The sequence below is a fragment of the Hippocampus guttulatus genome, chromosome 20, assembly GCF_054856545.1.
Source record: "Hippocampus guttulatus isolate MCC_2025c chromosome 20, RoL_Hgut_1.0, whole genome shotgun sequence".
NCBI classification, from domain to species: Eukaryota; Metazoa; Chordata; class Actinopteri; order Syngnathiformes; family Syngnathidae; genus Hippocampus; species Hippocampus guttulatus.
In genome coordinates this window covers 4696224-4717940 of record NC_141280.1, presented here as the reverse complement: position 1 = coordinate 4717940, position 21717 = coordinate 4696224, and the positions used below count along the sequence as shown (strand labels likewise).

Genomic DNA, 21717 nt, shown 5'->3' with positions numbered 1-21717 from the left:
GTCGGCCGCTCTCTTTTGAAGTGGATCAGACCGGGGCTCCTCTGATTGGGAATTTCCTTAACTCATTCAGTACCAGCCAATTCTAGACCAAGTCTGAAAAGACGTTTAAAAACGTCTTTGGGAGTAAATGAGTTAATGGCCGGAATAATGTGGAAATAAGGAAGCTGTTCAATCTCGCACGATATGACTGCGACGACAAGATTGGCGGCTGAAATGCGATCAGGTTTTGAGCGGATGTTGTTTTGTATTTCGTGTAGCGGGGCAGCTGGCAGGCAGCTCTTCGGTGGAGATGTACAAGCAGGTTCTTCTGTCAGGCTGCCGCTGCATCGAGCTGGACTGCTGGAAGGGGCGCACCACTGAAGAAGAACCTGTCATCACCCACGGTTTCACCATGACCTCCGAGGTCTCCTTTAAGGTACCGGCCAAGAAAAACAAAGCTTGATACCTCAACAAGATCTGTAAACTAATCGATGGGCGTCGTGTGTTTAGGAGGTGATCGAGGCCATTGCAGAATGTGCCTTTAAGACCTCACCTTTCCCTGTCATCTTGTCTTTCGAGAATCACGTGGACTCGTAAGTCTGGCGAGCAACACGTGTAACATGTAATAATTGGATCTTAACGTACCGATAACTGATTCGGGATCATCTGGATGCTAAGCTACACACAACTGTTGTATGTAACAAACTAACCCAATATAGCAGTTATTAGCTATTGCTATTATAGTCGTCAGTTATTTCCTGAGTGTGTTCCTCCAAGGTCTCCTTCAGCAATCAGTAACAACATTTCTCATTTTTCAGACCCAAGCAGCAGGCCAAGATGGCCGAGTACTGCCGCTCGATATTTGGCGACGCTTTGCTGACAGAGCCTCTAGAAAAGTATCCTGTGAGTCTGACACACACACACAGTCAGTTTATGGTCTCACATAATGGCCTGGTATTGACAGTTTGTGTCGCATTTTGCGAGGCGTGTTGGGCGTCTGTCACACTTCAAAATGGCTTCCCGCAGATGCGATACATTCATGCGCGACTTTCTGTTTACACGCCTTTGAATCTTTCAGGTTCTTTATTGGCCAATATCACACAAGGGGCTCACCGTCTCGCCGGCCGCGTGCGATTAAATGGTCAGACGACAAAGTGCGGCCGGCATAATCTTTTGCGCTGCTTTTTCTTGGCAGACCCTTATCAGTCTCACTTCTGTTGCCACGGCTACCGGGCCCAAGCTTGCTTTTTATCCTTCTGTAACCAAACTCTCCCATAACACGTCCCCACACTCCAATCCAAACGTGACATATTGTGGACTTGAGACGATATTTAAATACCTATAACAACGCAGTATAGCTACCCAGGCAGTCAAAGTTAACGCCTCATTATAACTGCATACCCGACTTATATTTGACCTAGTTGCAGCGTAATGTAGATAATGTGACGTTCCAGAGGCTGGCAAAGTTAGCATGCCGACACAGCATGTCTGCATGATTAAATGTAAATAGCTTTTGTATAACATGGAATAGTGGAACATTAATAGGGTAAAGTTAGCACATGAAGTTGTATGCCTTCCTGCAGTCCATTGTAAACGCCGCCACAGTTTCCATTCCGATGCAAAGTGAGCGAAGTGAGGTTTGTGAGGCTTGCGCTTAGCGCCCATTATACCTCTCCGCAACCAATCGGAATAACAAAAGCATCTTCTAATGTCAGCTAAACGTGCCTTTTTCTTGGCGTCCCCTTATCAAGATCTCCTCCTGTTGCCATGGCGACCAGGCCAACGCTGGCTGTGGCCTATTGTCACCCATATCGTCCTCTTTTCTCCAAACACGTCATTGTGTGCACCGGCGCAGGGTCATCGCGTGACGATTATTGTTTCAGGTGTATACAACGCTCCCTGTTTCCATCTGCTCCAGCGGGGACGTCTTTTCAGAAGCGAGCAGAAGCATTATCTCCCCTCAGCAGAGGGGCTCAGTCAGCCCTGACACTGGGGATAAAGCGGGGGAATGTAGCAGGGGGGGGGGGGGGGGGTGATAGAGCGTGTGCTCGCAGAACGTGATGTCACGGAGTCCAATTTCGACCAGTGGCTGTATAATTGTGGGGAGAAGGTGATGGCAATGACGAGCGAACCCCCCGCCCCCCACACACACACACACGTCCCTCCCCCACTTGCGTGCACAACTTAGCCAATATGATATCCGCTCTGGATTTCCTGGATAATGGTTGCTGGGGAGGCGGGTGGCGGCAGATAGACTAATGTGGCCCGATTGGTTCCAGCTGAGCCTGGCGGTGACAATAAAGATGATTGCTGGTCCTACCATCAAATTCACTCCAGGGAAATGTCATTGAGTCGGCTTCCAGGGTTTTTGAAAACAACCTCTTTGGCAACGAATTGGATTGGCCAAATTTCCAGAGTGTATTCGCTTCAACACGTTTGGGTGGAAAGCAAACAGACTGAGAGGCTGGCAAAATGAGCGCATCAATCCTTCCGCATCCTCAAATGTCATCACAAATATTGCCGTATTGTCAACCATCAACGCGGGTTGCCTTTAAGTGAATGGAGAGAGGTTCCTCAAATTGTCCAAGTTGGCTCATTCATATATATAAATAAATATAAAACTCAACATAGTGCGGTGAAATGGTATTTGCTGGACTTTATTTGAGTTCAAATTGGCTCATGTCGTATTTGTATGTCAAGGCGTTTCGCTCTGATCGTCTCTGCTGCCTTTCCACTTGTTTCTCCCGCCCCGAACAATTAGTGCTAATGTCTATCTGTTATTCTCTCTTAACGGCGTCCTTTGACGTCATTCCTTTTTCTCCGGCCCGATCTGCCACTTGAATTTATCACCGCGTGTGACGCAAACACAAAGATATAAAAAGTGACAGGAAAAGTCAGTCTCCCGTTTCTCTCGTAATAAACACTTACAAGGACACTTGCAAATGTGTTCGACTTTAAGACATCAACAGATTCTTTCATTATTTGCCTTGTTTTAGAATTTAGATGGCGGGTTGGCATCCGATATCTCTTCTTGATGCCTCACACTTTCATTGCGAGAGAAAAAGCACTTGAGGCATGTGGGGCGGCCAAGTTAAATTGAACTTCCCCAAGTAATTTAAGGTCAAAATCAATGTACTCCATGCCCAGAATGCCAATCGGGAAGGCATCAAATCTCATATGCAAAGGTGGAGCGAAGACCAGGAAAAATGAACACCTTCCTGCTTGTTGTGTTGTTGTTTTGCACTCCCTTTCGAGAAAGATTGATGGTTGTGTTGGTTTAAAAAAGGTTTACAGCTCATGTGTCGTGACTCACATCAATATTTCTAAGCACTGTCATCGTGCCAGCGGTCTTTCAAAACGGTTTCCTTCCGCAAGCACTTATCGACAGCACATTTTATTTCCCTTCAAAGTTTTTAAAATGCCTGCTAATTGAGCAGCCGCCCTCTCATCTAGTTGGAATCTGGTGCGCCTCTACCCAGCCCAATGGAACTGATGGGCAAAATTCTGGTCAAGAACAAGAAGAAGCACCTCAAAGCGTCGTCGGACGGCAGTGCCAAGAAGAAGCTGTCGGAGCAGGTGTCGAACACCTACAGCGACTCGTCCAGCGTCTGCGAGCCTTCTTCGCCCGGAGCCGGTAGCACATACGCATGCATGCATATGAGCACACTGACGCTGTTATAACGTGCTGCGGTCAGTGGAGGAACGCCGCTCTCATTGTTTATCATTCATCACTTTCATTGCCCTCTCCATCAGCTGAATGGATTGCATATACTTCCTGTCGGACACGGACACCGCCTGCCCACCTGGGTGCCTTAAATACATAACACACATGTGTATCTTGGAGCAGTGTTTCTCCAGTTTAATATAAATGCAGAAAGTACAAATTGGGACAGCATCCTGGTCGCAGAGAGGTGTATTATTACGGGAGTAAAGTTATTCATTGGTCAGTAATAGAACTACTTGACTTGTTTTTGCACGCGGCACACTGTCGCACTGTTTAGCTATGCATCAGATAAACCCAAAATCTCATTGTGAGCTGTTTCTCAGGACATTGGAAAAGCGTTTTGTTTTGTTTTTTTCGGCATAGGGTCCACAAAGGAGGATGTGACAGAGACATCCCAGCCAGTAGAGGGCGCCGAGCTCTGCCTGAGGCCACAGGGAAGGAAGTCCATCGGTGAGTTATGGAGGATTATTTGAAGTGTGGGGCGGGGGGTTCGTTTTTTTTTTTTGCGGGGGTGGTGGGGTTGCAATTTAGTGGTTTCAAAAAGAAGAGTAGAAGAGTGATTTAGTCTATGTAAGCTTTTGTTAAATTGTTGATTATTATCATTTTATGTTTTGAACATTATAGTATTTGATATTAAAGTTACCTAAATTATATTCTCTTTAATAATTTCTGAAACATGTTTATGTTGAGAGCGTCTGATTGGCTGAAGAAAACCGGAAGTGTTTTAGTACCCGGAAAAAAGAGGTGTGTTCTCGAACGTGCTGTGCTGCAGACGTTTTTTCTCCCTTTCAATAAAACTGCATTCAAACGATTCTATCTCTCCTTTTGCCGTTCGTAAAGTAGAGCTAGCCAGTAAAAGCAACGAACCCCTCAAATTACAATCTATTGTCGACTTTGTTTTTAACTATCGGAATTATTTGGCACTCATGCAGTACTGCATTCTGCGCTTGCATTTTACTGTGCATGACTGGGCCTGCGTTTGCACCTTTTTTTAAACTGTGCATTATTTTTATTTTATTATTGTATTATATTATATAGTATGAACTGATGTGATTTTGGCCCTCATTCAAGGTGAGGTGGAGGCTGAAAGTGAGGACGAGGACGAAGACGACGATGACTGCAAAAAGGGATCCATGGACGAGGTTGGTGCCGTGCCGACGCTGCCTCCTAGTGCACCTTTTCGGAAAACGCGCATGCATTACCGAGAGCATGTCAGCATTTTGACCATGTGCATTATTGTCAGGGCACGGCGGGCAGCGAGGCATTCGCCACGGAGGAAATGTCCAACTTGGTCATCTACATTCAACCTGTGAAGTTTAACAGCTTTGAGGCATCCAAAAGTATGGTCACATGTAGGATGATTGTTTTTTTTTTTTCTGGACTTTGTGCATCTTCATTTGTTGTGTGCCTTCAGAGACCAGTCGCAGCTACCAGATGTCGTCCTTTGTGGAGACCAAAGCTTTGGAGCAGCTCACCAAATCTCCCGTCGAGTTTGTTGAGTATCCTTCCTTATTTAACTTTTGCACATTCTTCCATGCATAAAGGGATTTGAGAGCTAAAACGGATGTCACACGATTTACCTAATTGAACTCAAGTGAATGTATAATTGGGGTGTCAAAATAGGGTTCCACACCAAGGTATCAGGATAGCTGAGTCCATTCGTATTGTGTGAACCTTGTTATCCTTAGCCTTGCTTGCTTTGTGAAGATACAACAAATTGCAGCTCAGCAGGATTTACCCTAAAGGCACCCGAGTGGACTCCTCCAATTACAACCCTCAACTCTTCTGGAACGCCGGATGCCAGCTGGTGGCGCTCAACTTCCAGACCATCGGTAAGAAATGTACAACCTGTTGCGTTATTGATTCTGATCCTGTTCCTGTTCCTGCGTGCAGATCTCTCCATGCAGCTCAACCTGGGCATGTACGAGTACAATGGCAAGTCAGGCTTCCGACTCAAACCGGAGTTCATGAGGCGGCCCGACAAGCACTTTGATCCGTTCACCGAGAGCACCGTGGATGGGATCGTCGCCAACACGCTCTCTGTCAAGGTGAACCATTAGAACCACCATATGCAGTGGTACCTGGATCCGGGCTGAACGATTTACTCAAGATACAACTATATAGGAAATTAGCTCCATATTTAGCGGGGCATCAATGATTTGCCTTTATGGCTTCCTCGCCTCCCCCCGTTCTAGATCATCTCGGGCCAGTTCCTGTCGGACAAGAAGGTGGGCACCTACGTGGAGATCGACATGTTCGGCCTTCCCGTGGACACCAAGCGCAAAGCCTTCAAAACCAAAACATCACAGGGCAACGCCGTCAATCCCGTGTGGGATGAAGAGCCCATCGTCTTCAAGAAGGTGGTCCTGCCCACACTGGCCTCGCTCAGGATTGCCGTCTTTGAGGAGGGCGGCAAGTTCATAGGGCACCGCATCATACCCGTCTCGGCCATACGGCCAGGTCGGTAAAAGTTGGGATGAAAAGGGCGAGGGTGTTGAATTGGCTTTAAAGGCCTTATAGGGGGTTTCTAGGTCAAGTTAGGATTTCAAATGAAGATGTCAAGCCTGATTAATTTTTCAAGTCAGGGTTTCGGTACCGTATTGTGCTTTCAAAGCTCCACGTGGATCTTCTTCTTGCAGGTTATCATTACATCAACTTGAGGAACGAGAAGAACCAAACTCTGACACTTCCTGCTCTCTTCGTGTATGTGGAAGTCAAAGATTATGTTCCCGACACGTTTGCCGGTGAGCGCTCACTCGGACACGTTTTGTCAAACCCGACCCCATCATCATCATCATCATCATCACCGTGTCTGTCCTCCATGCTCAGATGTCATTGAAGCCCTGTCCAACCCCATCCGCTACGTCAACCTAATGGAGCAGAGAGCCAATCAGCTGGCTGCTCTTACCTTGGAGGAGGGCGGGGACGATGAGGCCGACAAGGAGGTAAGCCACTTTTCAAAATAAAAGCACTCGTACTTTATATTGCACTACCTATACTTGCTGATTGGTTGAAAGAAGCACAACTTTTCAAAACAAAAACACATGCATATTTCTCTCCGTACTGATTGAGTGCATACAACCTTTCAAAATAAAACTAGATTGATTTTTGACAGTTCATCCAAGTTTTTGTGCATGACTCGCGTGCGAACTGAAATTGAGGTTCATTCCTCTGGGGGGCGCCCTTTAGCTGATGTGACTTGTAGTGTGGCCATGGCAACCGTCTCCAAGTGAGCTGAGATGAATGCCAGGCCAAGGGAGGACACGGAAGTGAACAGATAAGAGCACTTCGTATTGGAGATGGATGAGTATGTGCAGGCTCTGGGTTACAGGCGTTACAATGACAGAGTGTTCCGGAACACGCAGGAAAGTTTTATTGGTGACCGGGATGATGACATTTGACTTTTTTGCGAAGGTGGCGGTGTCACATCTCTTTTGACGGACAGGTGGAGGCGGGCAGCGACCCACCCTCGGAATCCAAGACAGACCCCAGAGCCGCGGTGCCAGCAGAGAACGGACTGAGCCACACCTCAATTGCCCCCAAGCCGCCATCGCTGGTTGGACATCAGTCTCAATCTGCAGGTCGGTAACGCCATTGGACACTTTATTAAGTACACCTGTGCATTCTAATACCATCCATTGCCTATGGAGGGTATCAAGCATAGGTTATGGTTTTGAATCTCTTTTTTTTGAATGTGTATTTATTTTTAGATGGGCAGTATAAATAGTTTATGGTTAATGATTTTATCACGTGTTTCCTGAACCACCTCCAGCTGGGTGACATCAATTTCTGGCTCTGTCAAAGTACATGCAGCGCATTTATGGAGAATTGGGACACTTTTTTTTTTCTTTTTTTTTTTTGTGAATACATAAATATAGGGCTAAGAGGGGTAACGAAACATTGGGGTTCGGATTGGGATGGGAATGTCAAATGCCTTATCATTCTTTTTAGGTTCTTTGAAGCCACCTGTGAAGACTGAAGACATCATCCAGAGTGTCCTCACAGGTAAGATCCTCTTTTTTGTTTTTTAATACTTCACCTCCTCACCATCATTGTGCGTTTTTAGAAGTGGAAGCTCTGACGCTGGAGGAGCTGAAACAGCTCAAGGGCTTTGTACGGGAACAGCGGAAGCAGTACAAGGAGATGAAGGAGCTGGTGCGCAAACACCACCGCAAGACGGCCGAGCTCATCAAGGAACACACGGCCCGCGTGGGCGAGCTGCAGAGTCAGCAGCAACGAAGGCGCAGTGCCCTGCACAAGAGCCACAAACGAGATGGTAAGAAAAGGTAGGTAGCCCTCTTCCTCTTGAACTCCTCGTGGAACGAATGCAACTCCAGCTTGGCCAACATCTCCAGAACCAATTTGTTGTCTGTGTGCAGCCGGTCGGAACAGTCGCTGTCCACGCTGGACCGGGAGCTCTGCGATTTGGACCAGGAGTGTGGCCAGCGTCTTTCCGACCTGAAGGAGCAGCAACAGCAGCAGCTCCTCACGCTGCGCCAGGAGCAGTACTACAGCGAGAAGTACCAGAAGAGAGAGCACATCAAGCAGGTGAAGCATTTACAAATGCACTTTCTATCTTGTTGAGGAAGAAATCTCTGGCTTCTTCCTCAGTACATTGTGTGCCGAATGCTCATCGCCCATATTAAAAACACACAAGGGGAATGAATTAATTCTGCAGTGCGTGTCTGTTGTGGAAAAATTAATTTCCTCTGCTCAGCTTCACCTGCACTCGCTGCCAAGTCAGTTCTTATCAAGTCAGATTGCAACATGCCTAATATGAGGCCTCTGTGAACAATATTGGAGGCGTGTTTATCATCAGGAGACCCATAAGAAAGTAGCAAGAAGCAAGGCCTGAAAAGTGACTGGAAGTGTCTGCCATTTTGGGTCATCTTGACTATTTCTGTGACCAACAGGTGGCACCGTAGGGCTCCGCCTGCAGCCGCAAACCTGTTGGTCGTTGTGTCACGAGAACTGTCATGTTTGTTTGTGACCAACAGGTGGCACTGTAGGGCTCCGCCTGCAGCTGCACGGCTGTCGGTCATCGTGTCATTCGTTGTTGGACTCCCGGCGCGATCGCTCTGTCGGGTCATTGTTTCTGTTAGTTTTTTTTTTTTTTTTTTTTTTGCTTCAGCCATGGTTTTTGTTCGTTACTTTGGATTCTTTTTGTTGTCATGACTTTGTTTTGGATTTAGTTTCCTCAGTATTTTGTTAATACAATTTGTCAACTTCACATGGACAACGTGAAATCACCATGAATTTAGACTTTTTGTCTTGATTGTGTTGCGCTGAAAATACCAGCAATTTTTTTTCTGCCGAAAAATGCTGAAAAATGATAACCCATTTATTCCTGCAGCTTTAATTCTTTTTGCACCGCATGATCATTTTCTCTGATTGCGTGCAGCTAGTGGAGAAACTGAACGCCCTGGCCGAGGAGTGTCACGGTGCGCAGGTGAAAAAGCTGAGAGACATCTGTGAAAAGTGAGCGCATCATTCAGCATTCATCGTATTGCAAACCACAGGAAATATCTCAACCCCTGCCGACTCTTTCCTTGCAGGGAGAAGAAGGACCTTAAGAAAAAAATGGACAAGAAGAGACAAGAGAAGATCAGCGAAGCCAAGTCGAAAGACAAGAACGTCACGGAGGAGTGAGTGTTGTAGTGTACTGATGTGACCACAAGGTGTCGGTGTAGACAAAGAAATGACTGATTTGGTGCTGCCATTGTTCCCTGCAGAGAGAAGCTGGAGATAAACAGGTCGTTTGTCAATGAGGTGGTGCAGTACATAAAACGGGTAAGAGTTTTGACCGCAATGCGTGCATATACATACATACATATATATATATATATATATATATAAAGAGAGAGCGAGAGAAACTTGGAATATAATTTTCATTAGTGCGTGTTATTGTATTTTTGGTAATCTCACTAAAATAAGACAGCATTTATGAACAAAATGTGTGTGTGTGTGTATAGCTGGAGGATGCGCAGAGTAAACGACAGGAGCGACTGCAGGAGAAACACAAGGACATACGACAGCAAATTTTGGATGAAAGACCAAAGGTAAAAAAGAAAACATTTTACCCTCTGCTGAGAGTGCGACGTGATGGGTGTTGCACAGTGCAATTTCCCCGGAAGAGGCGGTGCGAATGGTGACATCACCACAATGACTCCCACGGCAAACGCACACAAAAAACATATTTCACCTCCAAAGTAGAAATCATTCATTTCAAGGTCAATTTTAATCCCATCAAATGTTTTTTTTAACCTTCATAACTAGCATACAAGTGTTGACGTAAATACATTGAAACACAAAAATCATTGTCGCTGTAAAATTATGACTTATTCTTGTATTATAATTTTTTTATTTTTTATTTTTTTTTGTAATGCTAGTGTAGGCTTTACCCCAGTAACTTTATCCCCAACATTGCCTTTTATAAAATACAACTTTATTCATAATATTTTGACACACACAACTTTCCTCTGCCTAGACCTCAGTTTTAATTAACCTGAATTGTACGTGATTGCGCAATGTTGTTTTTGGTTGGGATTGTGTGTCGAGCACGAACATGTCTTATCATCAATGTGTTTGCTTGAGTCTTTGTCTCTTTGCTCAAGCTTTGAAATAACACGTGACGCGGACACATATGTGGTCGTCACGGCAACTCTGGTCCCCCCCCCCCCCCTCCATCCAGTAACCCTTCCTCCATCCTTCATGACACTCTGCAATTTGCTAATTCGGAAGTGAATCCATCTGTGTTGAGGAGGGAGAAAGTCCCAGAAGTGTGTGCGTGCGTGTGTGTGTGTGTCAAAAACAGGTTGGAGCGAGTCAAGATGGTGGCCGCTTTAGACTTTGATCTGCAGCATCTTTGGCTGCCGAGTTCATGTCATTATGCGTGTGTGGGTGTGTGGGTGCACGCATTCCAGGGAATTTCCAAAGTTGATCACCCGCTATGGCGTGCACCTCTAAAGTCATTTCATGTGAGACTGAAGTTCCGTGAGCTCCAAAGTATTTGCTAGATTTTTCTTGAGACCAATTCAAGCACCCCCCACGAGCCGAGTTAGGATAAAGCGGCTCAGATGATGGATGGATGGATACTTTTTTTCCACAAATAATGGTTTCTACTTTCATTTCTTTTTCTTTAATAATCTGGGGGGGGGGGTTGTATTAAAAATCTGCAGCAACATCAAACAGAGCATTTCCAGTATAACCCCATTTATAAGTAATGAGTTGAGCAACTGTCCTATCTTAAGCTTCCCTTTGGAACTCCTCCTTTTATGGTGGGAATGACTGCTCTTTTTTTTCTACATTCCTGCTGTTGCAGAGAGAATTTAGAGAAAGGGAAAGTGAAGTCAGGGAAGGACACACACACACACACATACGCACTTTGTGAAAAGTGTCTCCCTCTGTTTCAGTAAGCATTTGTCTCTTTCGCTCGGGCGCCACTGTTGACTTTCATCGTAGGAGCCAGATAACGTTGAGCATATCAATGAAGCACACACACACAATGAACAAGACAGTTCTCCTTTGATGATGATCCTCTCATGTTATCTTCTCTAAGTAAGCTTGTACTTTTCGAGCCTAATTGTCGACGTGTTTGGAGAAAGGAAGGTTTTCTTGTCCAGCCTCTGTGTTTTGTGTATTTATGGACTCGTCAATCAGTCACAGGACGCACTAAAAGTCTCAAAAGGCCCATCCCCAAAATTGAAATCAGCTATTCTGGTTTGAAGCAACCATTTTATGCGACTTCTAGTTCGTTTGTCAAATTCCTTTATGGCGGCGTCTCCAAATGTGCCCCATTCAGGTATTCTAGACAGATGAGTGATGCTAAATTGCCAAGCTTCTCCCTTTCCCTCGACAGCTCCTCGAAAGGAGGACAGCCGCTGAAGAAGGTCATGCTGCTTGTTGTATTTTAGGAAACGTGCGCCCGGGGTGTGTGGCGTGCACACACTTGTTGACTAATGTTGAAAGAGGGGGGAGGCACATTGGGAACTTGGTGGACGTCCAATGCGAATGTCGGTCAGAGTGCAGACACAACTTTACTTTCTGACCTTGTTTCATGCATGAAGGCATTTAGAGGAAAGGCATACTGTGGTCCCACTGCTAAACTAAAGCATGGTTAGTTTCTAGTTCGATCACAGATACTGTGATAACACTTGTGACACGCATACACACACTCTCGCACATATCTCTCTGTGGTGCGCAGACCCTCCGACTTCCTTAGCATATGCCAGGGTGTCATCAGAGGGGCGAAAAAGACCGTTTTAATCAGGGGCTGCTGGCGCCACGCGCCAGGCAAGGCTGCACGTGTGCATACGCGCAGTCACACACGCCTGCATAGTCCCACCCCCTAAGTAGGTCATGCGCAGTACACAGCATGGCGCTTTTTTTTTTTTTTTTTTTTGCCATCTGCTTGTGATGTGATGAGCTCGATGTCCGCTGTGTGAGAGCCGCACTGAGAGTGAGACGCGAAGAAGGATGGAAGGGAGGGGGTAGGTAGAGACGAAGAGAGGAGGGTCGGGGCGTGCAAGGTGACCTTGAGATGCTGCAGAGACTCCCAAAATCAGTCTTTTTTTTTTCTTTTTTAGGAGGCCTTGCACAATCTTTACTTCAGCAATGAGTGTTGTCTTACAGATGATTTGCGAAAATGACAAATGACAATGTCACTTCAAATAGCAGATCACTGAATTTTGGTTGAATTAGGATTTTCTTTTTTCTTTTTTCTTTTGGTTCTTATTTTTAGTGAGCTTTTAAAATTTTAGATGCATTTAAATTTATGGCTAATTTATTTGTATTGTGTATAGTTTATTAGTTTATATCTTGGATTATATTTCGCCTTTTTTGTATTTTATATAATTAATATGTATAATATATGTCGGCTTTTGTTTCATTCCGATTTAGTTTGCCATTTTTGTTTATTTAATACATATGTGTATTGGAACTGATAAACGACCTGACTTGGATGGATAAGTGGCAGAGAATGGATGGAATCCCAAAGAGACATTGTGGTCATCCATGTCACATAAACATTGTGTCCCAGCCAGCGGGGGCGGGGGGTGTTCCTCTTATCGACTTCATTTTGCCATTACTTGGCCACAGAAGTGTCCATAAATCTCATGAAGTTGAAAATTGGATAGTTTGTCTCGAAAGTGCAATGTGTTTTTTGGATCAGCTCAGCTCCAATGCCGGTGGCTTGCCAGAAAACTGCGACGTGGTTGCTCTTTTAATTACGCTGCTCCCCGGGGGAGCCACTCGGGTAGTTAAACAGAGAAATCAGCATTAAAGCAATCATTGGCACGCGGTGAAATGAATGCTGTCATGTGTAATCATTGGATGGGGCTGGGCGGGGCTTTGAAAGCACTCTCGCACCTCGGGACAATTTAGAGTGTTCAATCGGCCTGCCATGCATATTTTCGGAATGTGGGAGGAAACCGGAGTACCCGGAGAAAACCCACGCAGGCACGGGGAGAACACCCAAACTCCACACGGGAAGGCCGGAGCCGGAATCTAACCCCTGCACCTCTGCGCTGTGAAGCGGACGTGCTAACCAGTCAACTACCGTGCCACCCGACCGCTGAGCAACCACTTCCAAATATGGGCATATGTACGCCGGATCTGGGAGTCGGTGGGTTATAAGGGTTTATAGAGTTAGGTGGGTCTCAGGTTAGTGTTGACCAAACATGTTGCAGTTGTTCACATGGAGCTCACACTTTCCACTTCTCCATCCCCAGCTGCAGAGTGACTTGGACCAGGAGTACCAAGATAAGTTCCGCCGGCTGCCCGTGGAGATCCAGGAGTTCGTCCAGGACAGCAGCAAAGCCAAGCCAGGCGACGCTAACCCGGCCGCTTTGTCCTCCTCCGCGGCCGAGCGGCTCAACCACAAAACTTCGCAGTCGGAGGACGACACCGAGGAAGCCTCGCTGGAGCGGGTCTACGACACGCCCCTTTAAAGGTGGACTGCGGTTGTGTTTGTGAACTGGTCTGAAGACTCATTGCGGTGAGTAGCTGTGATCCAGACCCCCCCCCCCCCCCTCTACTCCCCCACCGTGTAAATAGTACTCCTGTTGTATTTGTATTTCACCTGTGTGGTGTCACCATTTGGATGCGGCCACAGTTTGTGTCACTAACTATTGAAGGAATAACTTACTTGAACTATTGCACATTTTGATTTTCTTTCATGGTGATGTCTGGTCGGCCTTTTCTCCTACTGTTTTTTTTTTTGTTTTGTTTTGTTTTGCACTGAGCGCTCACCTCCCGACTTTGTGACAGAAAAGGTTTACCCAGAATCTCTTTTTTTTCCATTTTGTTCTCACAGAACGATGCTGCTATTTCCTTTAAATGCCACCGTTTTAAGCTTTGATCAGTGTTTGCGCAATGTTTAATTTGACCAGGATGTGTACAGTTTCTGCATGTACTCAAACTAACTGTACATGTGATGGTACCTCTGTAGTGATTGATTTGAAAAGTTGGGCTGATTTACAAAAATTAAGACAAATATTCGAACATGCAGGATGCTTTTGGGGAAAACACACTTGTACAGTGAAGGCCAAGCTGCATATTTGTAATCCGACATTTGCAAATTCACCTGTTGCAATTTTGGGGAGGGCGGGGGGCCCATCCTCTGTTATTCTGAAATTTTTTTTTGCTGTTTTTGTGCTCAGGCAAAAGCAATAACAGCCGCCACTGCCTTGGCACCATAAGTAGCATTTTGATTTCAAGAAAATGAGTTTAGGAGCTGAATTTAGACAAAAGTAGTCCAGGGTGGCCATTTTGATCAATCTAGTGTCGACAATTAAAAACACTTTTTTTTGGGGGGGGGGGGGGGTGTCTGACTCACAGATTTTCCTTTTGGTTACACCAAAATCATAATGGAATGTTTGCTAACCAAGGCACATATTTCATAGTGTTTTCCATTCACTGATCTAATCTACATTTATGGCTGCATTTTTATTTTAATTCAGGACTGGAACAGTATTTTACAGATGAAGCAAAATGATCAAGACAATGCGATAGCACAGTCAAACAAAAAAACCCTAAAACTGGTAGCAAGGTAAGGAATTGTCGAGATTCCTGTTCCCCTTCACAGATGCCGTTTGTGGCTAGGCAGGATTTGCCTTCGTATTTTTGTTTTTTGTTTGTTTTTGCAAAGATTTTCCCACTGTTACTATTATAAGCTGTGTAATATTGAATACTTTGGTAACCACTACTGACAGAGTAACACTTGTGAAAGAGCAGCATATGATTTTAATCACAGAAGAGAGAGGGGGGGGGAAGTATTTTTATTCATTAAGTTCCTAATTTATGCATAGTCTTGACTGACTACTTTGATTTTAAGGCGCCACTCCTGCACTCTTGCATTTGAACGCGTATGCACTCTGGAATTGTAGTGTGTGTGTGTGTGTGTGTGTGTGTGTGTGTGTGTGTGTGTGTGTGTGTGTGTGTGTGTGTGTGTGTGTGTGTGTTTTAGAGGCTAATATATGATGTAGATCAAATAACAGTATCGTACAAAGGGAATTTTATCTGTAATTAAAAATAAATGTGGCTGTTATGATTGTACATTCCAAGGGTGAATTTTGGTTTGCTTTTTTTTTTTTTTTAACTGTCCATATATAGATAGATAGATGGTGTTTGCCGTTTATTCACCTTTAAGAAAACCTGTTAAGCAATGCGGCAGAAAGATCCTCCGTGATCACCAGCTGTCATGCTTACGCCGTATAATCATAAACGTCGCCATAGTGACGAATGCAAAAGTTGCATAAGGACACTTGTGACACGGTGTACATTGTCTGCTGCACTGATGATGGTTGGGGTGGGGGTGGTGGTTCCGTGTGTGCCTGGGGAGAAGGGGAAGCCCTTAACCACCAACTTCCTGCCATTGCCTTGGCGACAACAATTCTCAAAGAATTCCCAAGAGGAAGGCGACTGTCGGACGAGCTCCGCTGCAAACACACTGCCTGGATTGTTTGCTGCAGCGGATGAGAGATATCAGCTCAGTGAGCGTCTGAAGGATTACCTTCTGCACGTGGCCTTTTTCCCTCTGTGATGACGAATAATAGTAGAGGAATATGGTTTTCAAGAAAAAGTGAGTTGTTTCATATCCACCAACATGAAGAGACTCACCTCCCAGGCACATGCTGCAGATCGTGAAGGGTGAGTTTGACATTCCTTGCCCATTTACATTTCATGACATTTCAGAATGTGATTTGAAAAGCTCTCTGTACTTTTCATGAAATTTTGATCATGGCCACGGTTTGACCCAGGAACAGATAAATCCCGTGATCATAGTCTGCTTTTGCTGTCTGAAAAGCTTCGTTTGAAACCTCCAAAGCCCATTTTGGGACCCTAACCTTGATATTAGCATAACTTCACCTTTTTTTTTTTTTTTTTTTTTTTTGGTTCATCTGGGAAGCTGTCGCAAGCATAAACTGTGTTCAACATATGTAGCCCCCCCCCCCTTCTCAGGTCGCCCCCCTACCGATCGGCGTGACCAGTTTTAACAAGATTGAGCATGTTACGTAAACACAGTCGGAGGATGGCAACGAGGTGTCCTTGGAGTGGACGTTAATGAGGCTCTTCAACACGCCGCTAAGGTAGGACAAACATTCACACACAAGTGGATGCAGCATACGCACCACACATGATACATCTTGTCTTCTCTATACATGCGCTTTGTTCTCCCTACGTACTGAGCATTGTGATGCACAGTGCAGTTGTGCCGAATATTGCAGCTAGTTAGTATAGCGTAATCAGTCATTTACATGTCGCAATATATATTTAAAAAAAACATACCAGAATTAGCACGGGAATTGTGATGTGACATGTATAATCGGAACAACCCCGCCCCCCCCCCCCCAAAAAAAAGCTTTTTGCTGTGTTTTTCTTCATAAAACCACAACTTTTTTTGAGCCTTGAAAAACTTTGGCAGCCAATAATTTGGAGTCACACAAGCCTGAAAGATGAACTATTTACTGAAAGGAAAAGCTTAAAAAAAAAAATCTTTTCAGTTCGACAGATCAGTGACAATGTGACGAGCGAGTACCTTTCTATGTGTGACGTGTCCTCAAACCTGTTGCGTGACTGCGATGTGTTATTGGTTCAGCCTAATAACCTGCAGCCATTGTCCTGACTCTTGTTTGCTGCGCCAATATTCTGCGATGTTAATTAAGCGGCAGATTTTTTTGCCTGCCTAGTGGCGCCACCGTCAAGCCGCTCGCGCAACATTGTCACTTTGCGTTCGTGTGTGTGTGTGTTATGGTATAGTTTGTGCTGCAGGAGGAGTGACTCATTGTTGTTGTCCGCATGCAAAACGTCAGTGCCGGGAAAGGTTACAATCATTACGTATTGATTTGTTTTTCCACCACAATTCCTTACAAATTGTTTCTCGACACCGCACGTTTTATTTTCAAGGTCACAACATTCCAAAATGTCCCCCCGCGCGTGCCTTTTTTCCATGTCATTTCAACAGCCACAGTGATGGGCGTGGCCTGTGTTTTTACTGCCTTTTTCGTTGGCCGTTGCGGCAGGCAGCTCCTGTATGATATTAATATTACAATCTCGAACATTGCTGTTGCCAAATCATGATTTATGCCAGATGCAGCAAAGCAGCGTTTCAACATCACGACGACATAGTTTTCTGGCATTCTTCATTTTGGTGGCTCATTTCGCTTCAGAATGCTTTCGAGATTTCACTGAACCCTGCATCAGCTCAAGACACCCGCAAACCACCCAGAAAACAAATGTCAATCCAGAATGCCTTGAAATTATCACGACTTAATTGTTCCCCGAACAGACTCAAACTACCTTGCGCCGGATACAGCAAAACATCCCGAGAACATAGTCAATACATCAACCTTTCTGACATTGGGCGACAAGCTTGCTTTAAATGTGTTGAGAGTGCCCCTGCAACAACTCAAGACTGGATACAGCAAAGTAGTAGAACATAACTAAGACAGAGTTTCTGGCGATGGGATCAAGACATTCCTGTGCTGGATGCAGCACATTTTCTACTAATTCACTATTGGGGCTGTATTTTCCAAGTTTCAATGATCAGTGTTGTCACCATTTGCTCCCACGCATATCATTAGAAATTGGTTACTGTATTTCTTTGGCGACATGTGCAGCCTACTGTGCGTGCGTGTGTGTGGAAGGGGGGGGGGCGCTTTTAGTGTTTGCCCGGATCAAGGGACGGCGGCTCCAGTCGTCAGCTGTTAGACAGGCAGGGAGGAGCTGGATGTGCTTGGGCTGGATGACTCACTCTCCGCGCACTCATTCACCCCCCCCCCTGTCTCTCTCTCTCTCCCCCCCCCCCCCCTCTCTTACAATCAAGCATAACAAAAAGAAGAGCAGCTTGTGGGTCGGACGTCCGCTGCTCCGTCTCCACGAGCACCGGGACCACCACCACCAGCAGCAGCACTCGCGGGGAGACCAAAAGGAGATAGCTGGGGAGGGAACGAGCCGCACTGGACTGCTTGTTGGACTCCTCTGGGTACTCAGCATCCTTCTTCTTCGTGGATTAAAAAAAAAACACATTAAAAGATTGCGAATCTTCTAAGAAGCTAGCGCTACTCGTACTTGTTTTAAACGATCCTTTGCAGATCTTTTTTTGCAATGCAACGCTCGTGTTTTTTTTTGTTAAGAATACAAAAAAAACTTGATTAGAATAGCTCGCGTCACATTTATTCCACGCACAGCTGGAGACAGTTCTTCGCTCATGGCTAACTTGCTAGCGTACGCGGAGCTTGAAACGTTAGCAGGTAAAAAGAAAAAAAAACGTGACACATTTGTTTCGATGCGTGTGTACGTGTAAGCGCGCGGGGGCTTTAAATGCAAAAGAGGGGGAGAGTATTGATGTTTCCGCGGTCTGTAAGGGTAGTGGCGGTGGGGGCAGGCACAGCTAGCCGTGTAGCGGGACAGAGGCAGACTGCAACCGGGCAATGACAAAGCCGGTGCCCGCCGTGCAAAGGCTGCTGGAGTGTTTGTTTTTAGCTAGTTGTTTACCGGAGGTGCTATGCATTTGTGTGTGTGTGTGTGTCCGTGTCCCATATAATACTGCTGCATGCAAGGTGTCATTGCTCAAGGTCTCTCCTCCAGCATCATGGATGCAATACGAGGAACCCTGCAGGATGTTTTTGTCCGCGCCCCCCCCCCCACCTGGTGTTGTTTTCCTGAAACTGGAGAGGTACAGGAAGTAAAATATGAGAAAAGTATAATATTCCCAGGATAAAGTCAAAATGCTATACTGTGTGTGTGTGTATATATATATATATATATATATATATATATATATATATATATATATATATATATAAATTATAAATAAAAATTGAAACATATAATATTCCCAGAAAATACACCTCTAATTTTGGAGGAATGCTGAATTATTATAAGAAACATTTCCAAGGGTTAAAAAATGTAATATATGAGAATAAAGTTCATGTTAAGAGAATATTTTATTTTTTAGGCTTAACGTTGAAATATTAGTAATTTAAAGTTATATTGTCAGGAAAAAATATTACAAGAATGAAGTCGTAACATTATGAGAGTTAAATTGTGAAAAAATAATTCATAATTTCACATCGTAAAGCACAGGGATATTCTCGTAAAACATGAAATAAAATGGAGGGTTTTAAATGAAAAGGTTAAAATCATGAAATTATCATTATCATACTGGGAAAAAGTCACAATTTCTCCCCCAAAAAAAAGGTTGATATTATAAATAGACGTATGTTAACCCTAACCTGTGTTATGACAGCTATGTTTTCGTCAGTTTCAATTCTAATAAACAGTATTCCTTTCTGCTCTGCTTCGCTTAATTTCCTGAAGCAAACGTCAACGGCAACATGTCTGTTGCTCGGTGTGACAAGTGTTTGTTCACGTGCACCCGGCAGATTAAGTGTTCCATATTTGTTCAGTGTAATAACCCGCAGGCAAGCCGCTGGGTGTATTTGCTCTATAAACAGCTCCCAACTCTTCGTGTAGCATTTTCCAGAAACTTTTTTTCTTCACGTCAAACCATCTTCCCTAAGATGGCGCCATGTGGGTGGTGTGCGATGCCATTTTATTTCCGTTGCCTCAAAACAGCAAATTGTTCGAAAAACAGCTGAGGGAAATAAATGACTATGTCCGTGTCACGCCGGACATCTTTGTGGATGTAGCTTCCCTGCTGAAGTCATGTTCGAGAGCAAAGTAGCAAAGACCGGTGTCCCCTTTCAATTTTACAGGTGCCATATTGCAACACATCAGTCTTAGTATTACCAATTGAGGTGTGGTGTTTATTCATTCACGTCGACCATCCATACTGGTAATTGGGGCACGTTTATGAGAGGAGACTTGTTCTCTCCTTCTGCTGTTTTCTGTGCCTCCTTTGCTTGTCCTTCAGGTGAGCAGCTTCCAGTCCCATCGAGTCACTTCCATACTTTCTCTTCACGTCGGCATCCGAGACAAGGTTTCATATTGTTGCCTGTTTGCTCTGATAAGGCGCGTATCTGACTCTGCTGCTGGTAGGCGTTATGATTTGTGCTGTGCTTTTCCCCGACGGGCGGGAACCGGCGGCCTCCTCCCCGGCGAGCTTCCGACTGTAAAGCAGCCAAATAAGCCCCAATGGCGTGATTGATGAAATTCTCTCCCCTTCTTACCGTATGTCCTTTTTTGTCTCTGCAGGCTGGCCGAGACATGAGCGTTTCCCGCTGAATGTAGTTGATGCAGAACTGGTGAGTTGTTGTTTTTTTAAACGGCCGGAGGGTTTTCTTCTTGGATATTAGGCCTTTACCTCTTGAAACTGCTTCGTCATTATTCTTAGGCCAAATAAATCACCATTTTGATGACATTTCTCATATTGTGGTGTCTTGAGATGAGAGTTACTCCACTTGTGGGTTTGTTTTTTTCCCCGATATGAGCCGTTGTTTGGATAATTTATTGTATTTTGTTTTGCTTTGACTCAACCAAACTCACTTTGCACTACATAGCACCTTGGCAGACAGCGAACAATTCGTCAACGAAGATTGATATAAACCAGAACTCAAATGTGATTTGGCAAAATTCAGCCTCAACAGTCTTATTTTGCTGCATGAAATTTGGGAGGCGAGTCTGAGTAGACCCACAAAACATTCTCGAGAGGCCATGCCCAAAAACACGCAGGAAGACTGCCATTTTGGTTTGAAGTCACCATTTTGCCCATTGCCTTTAACATCTCATTCATCCATCAGATTTTGTCCGATACCAATTATGAACTGTGTATCCTATACAGAAACTTGACAGATTTGTCAGTTTCCGTCAACATGTGCAAGGCGTGGTGTGCATGCGCCGCACCGTGACAACACAGTCACTGCGAAACCGGGCCGCTGCTGCTGCGTTGAAGCTTCCCAGAAGGATGCCGTAATGAGGCAGGGAAGTGATAGCTCCCCATACGAGGTTCTCTGCGTATTATGTAATCTGTATTAATGATGACATCATGTGTAGCACAAGGCCTGCGAGGGCGTGATTAGCATTCAGGTGTTTTACGCCTTTCTTCCCCTGTATATCATCTAAAATCATGTCTTGAAGTTATCGAGTCATAGTCTAACACCAAGTCCTGTAAAAAGGGATCTTTAAAGTCATTTAAGAAATGACAGCAAAAAAGAAAACAAGCAGGCAGCTACTTAGTGCTAACGTAGCTGTAATTGTCATCCACTTTTTTTCCTCTTAAAGGCGACGAAAGCTATCCAAGTCTTTTTTTTTTCTGCTAGCGCTCTGTTCAATGCATGCCCACACACGTGAACACCCGCAATCTTCCCCCATGGCTGCGTCCACGGTGGGGATACACGTGAATGAATTTTGCTCTTCCAATTAAACTGCCGACCTTCGCTCCAGAACGTCGCAATACTCGACGGCGTCCCATCCTCTGCTGGATTGCTATTATTACACACAGCCGGCCCGCTAAAGGCTCTTTAGTAGAAGTCAGCAAAAAAAATAGCAAGAGCACAGATTATTATTACTGTACATCAAGCAAGATAAATAATTATGTAACATTTATCCATCAA

At 44.9% G+C, this 21717-nt stretch overlaps 2 protein-coding genes across 5 annotated transcripts in view; both read left to right on the top strand.

The window, feature by feature from the left end:
• The window catches only part of plcb1l (phospholipase C beta 1-like), a 46300-nt gene extending 31044 nt beyond the window's left edge, over positions 1–15256 (top strand). The window contains exons 11-32 of the mRNA XM_086099855.1: positions 258–415; positions 490–572; positions 798–882; positions 3433–3613; positions 4067–4153; positions 4775–4845; positions 4947–5043; positions 5118–5202; positions 5411–5535; positions 5597–5751; positions 5899–6163; positions 6343–6447; positions 6533–6648; positions 7149–7284; positions 7655–7708; positions 7770–7989; positions 8083–8251; positions 9105–9181; positions 9259–9348; positions 9436–9493; positions 9676–9762; positions 13432–15256. Of these exons, the coding sequence (XP_085955981.1) occupies positions 258–415; positions 490–572; positions 798–882; positions 3433–3613; positions 4067–4153; positions 4775–4845; positions 4947–5043; positions 5118–5202; positions 5411–5535; positions 5597–5751; positions 5899–6163; positions 6343–6447; positions 6533–6648; positions 7149–7284; positions 7655–7708; positions 7770–7989; positions 8083–8251; positions 9105–9181; positions 9259–9348; positions 9436–9493; positions 9676–9762; positions 13432–13650 (2723 nt within the window). The 3' untranslated portion in view covers positions 13651–15256. The remainder of the gene's footprint in view (positions 1–257; positions 416–489; positions 573–797; positions 883–3432; positions 3614–4066; positions 4154–4774; positions 4846–4946; positions 5044–5117; positions 5203–5410; positions 5536–5596; positions 5752–5898; positions 6164–6342; positions 6448–6532; positions 6649–7148; positions 7285–7654; positions 7709–7769; positions 7990–8082; positions 8252–9104; positions 9182–9258; positions 9349–9435; positions 9494–9675; positions 9763–13431) is intronic.
• Positions 15257–15563: 307 nt separating this feature from the next.
• plcb4b (phospholipase C, beta 4b) overlaps positions 15564–21717 on the top strand; it is a 33141-nt gene continuing 26987 nt past the window's right edge. For 2 of the 4 annotated variants that reach the window (XM_086099854.1, XM_086099853.1), the window contains exons 1-4: positions 15565–15850; positions 16163–16290; positions 18027–18185; positions 20360–20409. The gene's annotated coding sequence lies outside the window, so the exon portion shown is untranslated. Of the gene's footprint in view, positions 15851–16162; positions 16291–18026; positions 18186–19174; positions 20410–21717 lie in introns of those variants that run through there. The other 2 variants (XM_086099850.1, XM_086099852.1) reach the window with 2 other exon arrangements.